At 32.7% G+C, this 10182-nt stretch overlaps 1 protein-coding gene across 1 annotated transcript; it reads right to left on the bottom strand.

Moving 5' to 3' along the window:
- Positions 1–1115: 1115 nt before the first annotated feature.
- On the bottom strand, positions 1116–4315 carry LOC115979276 (probable inactive poly [ADP-ribose] polymerase SRO2). Its single transcript, XM_031101260.1, has 6 exons — positions 4045–4315; positions 3444–3918; positions 2748–2986; positions 2474–2628; positions 2264–2374; positions 1116–1349 (listed from the first exon to the last, which is right to left on the bottom strand). Exons 2-5 carry the CDS (start codon positions 3914–3916, stop codon positions 2270–2272), a joined length of 972 nt encoding a protein of 323 aa, XP_030957120.1. The 5' UTR covers positions 3917–3918; positions 4045–4315; the 3' UTR covers positions 1116–1349; positions 2264–2269.
- Positions 4316–10182: the final 5867 nt, after the last annotated feature.

Here is a 10182-nt window from a genome sequence, read left to right as displayed (position 1 = left end):
AACTAACAACTTTCCAACCTAAAAACTTAATATACTAAGACTCAATAATAACAAAAATAGTCTATCAAGTCTTTTACTGATGTCTTGTATGCTTAGCTACTTGATCAACGCAGGTAATGTTGACGACCTTACAAAATGCACTGCCTGGTCCTGAGTATGAAAAGGGACAGGAGGTTGTCAAAGCTGTGTGCCATCTAATTGTGACTTGCTTGAAGCTCTGCATATCATTTCAGATTTAAAGTTGTATATGTAGCCACTGCAAGGGAGAGAGTCTTACAAGGCTACAAGCTCCGGTGATCTAGATGCAACAACAGTGTGAGAAACACCAGTGTCTTGCTACATATGTTCCATAATGGTAAATCTTGTTCGAACTGTCACTACTCTCCGTGTCGGCCTTGATAAACTTGTTGAAGAGTTGCAGAGACAGAAGATAAACAATGCCGTGGTATGTAGCCATCATTGAAAGATCATCCCTGGTAAAATTCATAGATTATTAGTAGTAACTATGCTTACCTACATTAAGAGCTTGTTATATGAATATTTCAACTTTTTCATTGGTTGAGATTTAGATGGCATTACGTATTAGGGAACAGGTTTTCACTAGGGACAGCATTAGAACAGATTTTATATCTATAGGAGCCTTTGGGTTGGGTCACTTGTGTATAAGGGATTTTATTTTGATTTTGATTTTTTCAATGTTTATACATGAAAAAATCTCCTGTGTGTTCTCAATTTCCAGTTGTCATTGAGATGGGAAATTCAAATGCATAAATACATATTGTAAACTAAAATATTCAATGGATAATGCAAAAATTTCTCATTATTTACAACCACCTATTTCAATGGTCATCTCAGAAGCTATCCTGGGGTGTGAAAGTTCTCTTTTCTCATTTTCTTTTGAAACCCTTCTCTTTCTGGTTTATGCTTAGCCCAGGTTACGGTAATAAATCACACAAGGGTACCTTAATTTAAATAAGGTTCTCCCATGTGAGAGTACCCATTGAAGAGTAATCCTCAGTCCTCACCCCCCCACCCCCCCCCCCCAAAAAAAAAAAACAAAAACAAAAAAAGAGAGAAGAAAAAAGAAAAATGGAAGAGATTAAAAAAGAAAAGAAAAAAGAAGAAGCAAATAAGTACTAAAGTCATATATTTCCCATTACAACAACCATGGTAAACAAAACCAATCATCTTTAAGAACAACTTGAAACAAAAAATCCAAACTAACAAACTTATTTTCTAATGAGGACTCAAATCTTCACTATCACCATATATTCGCCGCAAACATTGATCTTGTACCCTTAGCATCGGTAGATTCTGTACTGCAACTATTTGTATTTTGCTTCATTATACTGCAGAACAAGGGAGCAAATTCAGTATAACGTACATGCAGCTAGTGACTTTTGATAAAAACAAGTAAATAATAAATGACATTAAAAGCGGACGGTGCTTGCAAAGTTGCAATTGATTTAGACACCCATCTGTTTTCTTGTAAATTAGCCAAAGTCTCGTATATTCCCTCAATAGTGGGCTAACACAGGTGACGATTGTCAAAGAAATAAGAAAAGCTTTTCATATACATCCATAGCTGTTGGATGCTCTATTCCGCGTGATGCATCAGGTCGGCATAAAACTTTCGACTTGGGTGCCTCGTGAGTCATGGCTTGCGTTAAGAAAGGAACCTTAGAACAATAGTATCTTTATGAAATAGTAAATCCCAAAGTATTTGCTAAAACACGATGATACAGCCACCACCACATACAGTACAAAGTATTTTCCAACAAAAAATTAAATCTTTTGAAAAAGGCCATTGACATCTTTCCATAGAAAAGTACTTTCTCTTGTACCACAAACATTAAAAGAAACAAAGACTTTTGAAGCACTTCACTCCCACATGGCCATCTCTTTGCCGAAAGATACAACCTAACCAAGCACATATTACTGGCGTGATACATTCAGTTTCTATGGAGTATATCATTGCCACACCAGCATTACTCGCAACAAAAAGTACCGTATACATGAAACTTTTTTTGCGTTCTTATATCATTTACACTTTCTAGGCTATTACAAATCAGAGTATTTGGTATTGTTGTACAGAAATTGTGAAAGCCCATCTGGCCTGTTAGCGAACTATAACAAATCTAAAAATGATACAACACCAAACATCCTATACTATCAGTCATTTCCAAATCAAAAGTAAAATGGCATCGCTAAAGAAAATACTCTATTATAGAGGCAGCTCAGGCTAGTTAAGAGACCAACATACTCAGCATCAAACGCCTCCTTGTCTGTGACGTTTAACTATTGTAGCTAACAACTTGTCTCCGGTGGCTATCCTCAACTTTCGTATAAATTCTTGTCGCCTGATCTTTCTCTCCTGTGATCAAAAGACAAGCGACAATCAAATAAGCCCAAAATTATATAAGTAAAAACAAAGTTACACATATAATCCACATAAAGATTATGTTAAACTTACCCTGAAATCCTTATAGCATTTGTTGATCAATGCCATTTTAGAAGGATCTAAGAACCTTGAAAGTATGGTTATCAGAGCAGGAAAACTCATCCACGGAGTTGTGGGTTTCGGAACATTTGCTCTAGGAACATTTGCTTGCAGCAAACCTTGAAAATCTGCGCATTTTAATAAAACCAAAAAGAACAAGTTCAATTTAACACCAAATTGCATTAGTAAAATCCAGAAAGTTTACAATACAAAGAAGGCAATGTAATAAGAGCATTGAATTGCTTACCTTTTAAGGATGGGGCCTTGAAACTTATCATGAAAGTAGGAAAAATGTGAGAGTTCATATAAGCACTCCACACAATATATCTTCTAGGATCTGATAGATTGTCGACACCAGAGTCGAATTTCTGAGAACTTGGATGAAATTGGTTGGAACCAGGAGAAACCACTTCCATGTCCCCCAGTATGACCCGGCATAGTAAAACATGCCTTAACCCATACTCATCAACTTCAGAGGATAAAGCACTGTGAAATATTAAAAATATTATTAGAAAGCAAAACAAATCTACTTTTACTTTTAAGAAAGGAATTAGCAAATACAAATCTAATCTTCAAAAAACATTAATTAATCTGCCTTTTTTGACTTTTGGTGGGAGGTAGGGATGAAGGGAAATTTGACTTATTACACACTAGAAGCACACGTTTGTTCCACACGGTTGACATTATACAACTACATATACAACACGTAAATTTTATGTTGCTTCCTCACCAAGAAAGGGACATTAAACTAATTAATTAATTAATGGAGGATTTTGTTTTCTCTATTCCCAAACACGTAAACCGACTAATTGAATTGACCACTACAACTACAAGATTATATTCAATTAGACTCTACAAGAAAGAAAAGAAAACAGTGGACATTGCACAATCTATGTGAAACAACAAATTTAACAAAGAAATTGAAACAAAATTAAAGACTTACTCTTCCATCGGATATTTGGCAGAAGCCAAATGAACACCAACACCATAAGACTGGCCATGTACAGGCTTTCCACAACGACTGAATCCATGTTTCACGATTTCAAGAAGTTCCTCCCTCGTACCACCATACCATGCATACCTCTCTTGAGCATTGCCACCACACTTCTCCGCCACGGCCTCCACGAAAAGCTGAAAAGAATCGAATCTCGCTTTCCTCGTCAAACTAGAAGAAGAGTTCTTGTGTATTGCCACAACATTGGTTTGCTTAGCCACAGGCCTCATGCCCACGAGAAAACTACCCCTCAATATGTGATGCTCAGGACTCCCTTCTGAAACTTCAACCAATCCATCTCTTTTGAAACACCAAAAGGGATCGCTAGGAGGGCTTGTTTCATCGGACACTGACCCACAATCTGAAATTTCGTCATCATCAATTGTCAAAGAGATTTGGCCTTCAACTTCAATTTGTGCCATCTCTGTTCAACCAAAATTTATACACACATACAATTAGAACGCATACATAAGATATATAACACACAAAAAAGTAAAAGGTGGTACGAAATATCAATTGGGTTCGTGTCAAAAAGAAAAAAAAAGGTTACCTTGACACAAAAAAGAAAAGAAAAGATTGTTTACAAACAAAAAAGAGAGAGAAAAAGTCTAGAACTTGTTGAAGGAAAAGTGAGAAAATCTTTGAAAGAATGAGAAAGCAATTGATTTTCTTGAGAAGGAAGAACAAAAGAAAAGAAAGGCCTAGCGGTTATTTATATATATGGGCGCACTGAGAAAACCGCCATGAAATATTGATACAAAAATGTCTTTGTAAGGCGGTTGAAGCGAAGCTAAGCTAAGCCAAGTAGGTTACGGATTTCGTGCCGTCGGTGCCAAGTAGAATCGGTTTTTGTTCACGTTTTCTTTGACGTCGTGGGAGATTTGGACTCTTTGATCGAAGTTACTGGAATGCCCCTGAAAGCACTATGTCGGTTACTGTTCACTTTGCGGGTGTTTTGGATATTTTTGTAAAAGTCGACTTTTTTTTTTTTTTTGGGGAGAGGCAAGTAAAAATTTAATGATGTGTAAATAAGTAAATTTGATTTTGGGATTCTTTGTTACGCTTACTTTCATCGTAAGTTTTAAGTTTAATGTATAATCATGCATATCTTTTTCTTTTCTTTTTTAGCAAGAAATTATCATTTAATTTTTTTTAATATAGAATAATTCTCATATTAATTATAAGAAATTAAATTCTATAAAGATGTGGTGTAAAACCCAAGTTTCATATTTTTAATCCTAATATGCCACATCATTATATTATATATTAAAGAATTGTAAGTTATAATATTCAGAAAGAATGTAAACTTTATTTTTTGTAAATTAGAGTCATGAATAGAAAATTTATAAATATATAATATTATCTAATAACATGAGAAATGAGAAATCAATAATGCTCTTGGAAAATCTAAAGGGTAATTTGACCAAATAATTTTTTATTTTTATTTTTAAATTTCAGCATGCACATTCATTATTGAAAACTTAAAATTGATCTTGTTTAGATATTAAGGTCCATTACTAGTCAAAGCCTAAATCCATTACCTTAATCCATGTTCATTGTACTAGACCTAAGTAATTCTAATTTTACTTGTAATGACCTTACTTGTAGCGCAAGTAAAATAGTCCTTTTTTTTTTTTATATTTATGTTGTATACTTCCAAAAAAATATAACTCTACTCTAAGAGTCAAGTAAAATAGTCCTAATCCTACTTGTAGTAACCTTACTACTTGCAATTCAAGTATTTTAATCTTAATTAGTTTAGGGTAAGCCTAAGTTTTAATTTAATACTATAATACATATAAACTTGAATGAATCATTGTAACAAATAAATTTATTATCATAAATATATAATCATTAAGGACTTTCGTTATATACGTAGCATATAAATTTTAGCAAGCACATATAAACGGTTAGAATGAACCAAGTTAATGTAAGTTTTGCTCGATATTTCTCTCTCTCCTCTCAATGACACAATCAATAAAGCAATTCTAGTTTTTCTTCAATCATTACCCTTTATTAGATTCAAGTTACAGAAGTGTTTTAATCTCATACGACCATTAACAATTCCCTAATTAGTAAATGGGTTGGAAAATTTAGAAATTATCACAAAAACTAGCAAAATAAATAAATAATAATGATTGTGTTCATTACACACAAGCTGTTACACAGTTTTATACACACCCTATTTTTAAATTGAAATCATGACTTAAAGTTACAATTTTAAACTTGAAAATTGTGACTTCAAGTTATAATTTCAATTCAAAAATAGGATGTCTAAAATTGTGTGTAATCACTCCTGTGTAACAAATATTACCTAAAGGAAAATAGTAGAAAATAGGGAGTGGGTTGGAAGATTTAGAAATTATCACAAAAACAAGCAAAATAAATAAAGGAAAATGTTATTACGCACAAGCTTTTATACATAGTTTTACACAAATTTCATTTTAAAATTGAAACCGTAATTTGAAATCACAATTTTGAACTTGAAAATCATGACTTGAAGTTACAATTTATGTTAAAAAATGGAGTGTGTGCAAAACTATCTATAATAGTTTATGTGCAACAAGAACCGTGGAAATTAGGGATTGGATAATGAGGAGGTGCTTATGTTTGGTTTGCTTGTTTTCATCACCCAATTCTTATTTTTCACAACTCAATTCCTAAATTTGTGGGCCCCACCCTATTTCAGTTTGTTTGGGTTAATTTCCAAACTCAAACTTAATACTCAAAAAATTGAGTTTAAGTTGTCGAAACTGAGAACAAACTTTTATTATTTTGACAAACGGACTAACAACTATGTTAAATTTGCTTTTATAAGAGAGGGAAAAAAAAAAAAAATCTAAGTTATGAAGTGCCAAACACAAATTATTATGGGTTAGGAGAAAACTGGGTAACAGATTTGAGTTAAGAGTTACAAATTATGCGTTATAAATTATGAATAATGAGTGATGTGTTATGAGTTATGAATAATGTGATAACCAAAAACATTAATTTAACTTTTTTTTTTTTTTTTTTTTAGAAAGAGCTATCAAAAAGTTGAAACGGACATCTTTTTTATTCTTTATTTTTTTGGAGAATAAACGGCTGAGAAACCGACATCTATTGGTATTGCTAGTTGTGCTTGTGCATCACGATTTTTTTAATACCTTTTATATAAAAATCTTTACCCTCTCCTAGGGGCGGCCCAACAAATTTAGAGGCCTAAGGCAATATATTTAAATGGGGCATTTTTATTATTACTTAAATAATATTTAATTAATATTTAATATCATAATTTTTTATAACAAAATCTATTCCTTTTATTTTGTAATATGCTTTTTTTTTTTTTTTTTTGAAAATGCTAAAGATATAACAAATTTTACTAAAAAAAACTTTCAAATGATGTAGAAATAGATGCAATTAGTGACACTTCAAGAAGATAATAAACAAGTATTTAAATGAATGATGTTAGGGATATTATAAATTTTACAACATGATGCTTACAAAGATGTATCATTAATCACAAAAATAATTCAAAAATGCATTTAATAGGTTATTGACGACCACATATCATATTAATTGTCACATCAATTTGTAAATTTTTCAAGTAAAATTAATAATATTTCTAGCATTTCCTATATGAATTATTTTTTGCGATTAATGACACATATATTTGTAAGGGAAAATGCTAGAGATACAAATTCTTTTACAAAAAATTTTACAAATTGATTATGTGAAGAATGATTATAGATAAATAAAAAAGTGATGTTATCGGTGAGTCTAGATGAGAACTAGTAAGAAGTTGGCTACAACAATAGTTTGTAAAAATGTTGTAAAATAGTTTGCAAAACTATAGCATTACTCTATTTGTAAGACCCATGTATTTAAAGTTGTATTATCTCTAGTATTACTCAATACTTTGGGACTTCTTGAAAGTAGAGGAAAATTATAAAACTAATTTTTTTTTATATATCTCCATTTTTAAAAAATAAAATATAGCAATTTTTGCCCCAAAATTTGGGGCCTTCGTCTAATAGGGGGCCCTAGGCAGTGGCCTAAGTGGCCTAGGCCTAAGGCCGGCCCTGCCCTCTCCCATGGGTGGATCTGTGCCTGTGGCTCTGCGCTCAGCACACGGAAATCAAAGGCACTTCAAATATGCAGCCATTATTATTATTATTATTTTTTGCTTATACCATGGGCATCAACCAAAGAAGAGGATTACGATTTTGATTCTTAAACTTTATCAAAGATTAATTTCGTTTATAAAATAATGGATCGTATCAATTAGCCTTAGAACTTTACAAATGGAGAAACAGTTTGTACGATTTTGTTAGTTACTTTTGATTAAATATTTGATGATAAGTAAAATACCTATTGTTATAGGTTAAAAAGTAAATTTTATATATGTTGTCACTATGATTAAGGTGTTCTAGAATTAAGGTGATCACTTCACTATGAAGGGATTATGATTCTCAATAGTTCTTAATGTAACTCCATCATGGAATTTCTATAATTCTATCTTATATTTTGAAATGAGTAGATTATATTTTATCTTGATGTTAACATTTATACAGAATGTTAACTATTGTTGTAGTAGTAGTAGTAGTTGTTGTTGTTGTTTTTTTTTTTTTTTTTTTTTTTTTTTTTTTTTTTTTTTTGTAAAATTTATTGATGATATAGTAAAATTTAATCCAACCATTTGAAAATGGATAAATAAAATTTTAAGAATTATACGGTAGTTACTCTAAAAACTCTAAGTAATCTTTAACCTATATAATTGGCTTTTTAGTATACATTGATGGAATTTGTCCATGTGTCTAGATTACATCCACACAAAAGCCACCTACTTTTTTTTTGAGAAAGAAAATCCACCTACTTGATTAATGAGTAATGTTACAACCATAAATTATTTTGCAACATTTTAACAAATTATTAATATGACCAACCTTTTATTAGTTTTCATTTAGACCCACTATTAATATTATTTTTTCATTTACCAATAGTTATTCACCACATTAGCAGTTTGTAAAAAATTTTGTAAAATAATTTGTATCTCTATTATCCCTTGATTAATTGGGTTTTCAAATTAAGTCCTACTAACTTTTTGCCTTAAAAAGACATGTTAATAGATATCTTCTTTTCTTATTCGGTAGTTATTCCTTCCTTTCTTTTTTCACAAGAAAACTTCTCATATTTATAGGATTAAGGCTTTTGTTTTGAATGTATAAATTGTATTCTTTTTTTTTTTTTTTTTTTTTTTTTTTTTTTTTTTTTTTTTTTCACTACCAAACTTCTATAATTTAAAAAAAAAAAAAAAAAAAAGAAGGAGAGGAAACTTGACCTTGGTGATGAAAACGACGTCGGACTCGGACTTGTAGATACAGCAACGACGATCCTCACAGATGAAGCGGAGGTGAGCGACGCAGGTGGAGCAGACCTCTTTGTGGCCACAAGCTCCATACGCAACCCATTCAAGAGCATCGGCACACATAGCACAACTATCGTCCATGTCTTCCCCCTCTTTCTTGCAAAACCCTAATCGGACGTTGAAGACGAAGATGGAGATCTAAATTTCTAGGGTTCAAAGAAAGGGACGACACCTACACCAACGCCACCTTCGTCATGCATTTTAGAAGCAACGTCACCTGGGATCGGATCCAAGTCCTCTCCGTTTGGGACTGCCCCACCACCTCCGATTTAGGCCACCACCTCCGATTTGCTAAACTTTTTTTTTTTTTTTTAAATTATTATTATTATTGCTGTTGTTGTTGTTGTTTTTATTTTGATGATTCTCATGAGCTTTTTATCTCTGAGACGATTGATTAGTTGAATTATTTGTTATTCTGTTAATGCTTTTGATGTTAGTAATATTAGTTTTCGATTTTGATTTCCTGTTTGGTTGCCGAGAAAGCTGAGGTAAAATAGAATTTATAATTATTTTTATTTTTATAATATTGTTGTGTTCTCTGAAAATTTAGGGTGTGTTTGTTTTGGGTGAAAATAGTTTCAGGAAATCATTTTCTGTAAAATAGGCTGTTTAGTTGGTTTTGAAAATTGAATTTTCCGGAAATCATTTTCAGTTGACCGTAAAAAAGCAGCGTTGACCATGGAAATTCATTTCCGTTCCTATTTTCACTTCAAATGATTTTCAGAACTGGAGACGCGCAAAGAGAACTCACAGACGCGCAAAGGGAGAACGGGAGAGAGAAAGAATGATCTCGCTGTTGAGGGCCATTTGTGGAAGCCTAGGCAGACAGAAAAGCCCAATAATGAGGGCTACAAAGAATTGATAGGATAAATAGAAAAAACCCATTAGGCCCAAGCGGCAGGAATAATGGATCACAGGCCCAACAAATAAATAAATGGGTCTTAAAGAGGCAAACGGTCTCAAAGAAGCCAGGAAAGAAAGAAATAGCATCCCATGGGCAGTGTATGAGGTAGAAAAGTGAGAAAGGGCCACCGTAGGCCCAAGGCAATGCAAACTAAGAGAGTAAGGGGTTTATGGCAGGCCCATGAACTCCAAAGATAAGAATAAGGTTATTGGGCTGGGGAAGCCCAATGAAGTTAGTAAAAAGCCCATGGGAGTGTGGAATTAGCAAACGGGCCGAGGAAGCCCAAAGAAAGCAATCGGGCCATGGATACCCAAAGGAAAGCCCAAAGGGACATAGGAGCCCATGAGTAAAAGCAAAACAGTGCCCATAACAGGCCA

This window comes from Quercus lobata, chromosome 3 (genome assembly GCF_001633185.2).
Source record: "Quercus lobata isolate SW786 chromosome 3, ValleyOak3.0 Primary Assembly, whole genome shotgun sequence".
NCBI lineage: Eukaryota > Viridiplantae > Streptophyta > Magnoliopsida > Fagales > Fagaceae > Quercus > Quercus lobata.
Note: the sequence above shows the minus strand (reverse complement) of the source record. Positions and strands in the feature narration are given on the sequence as shown.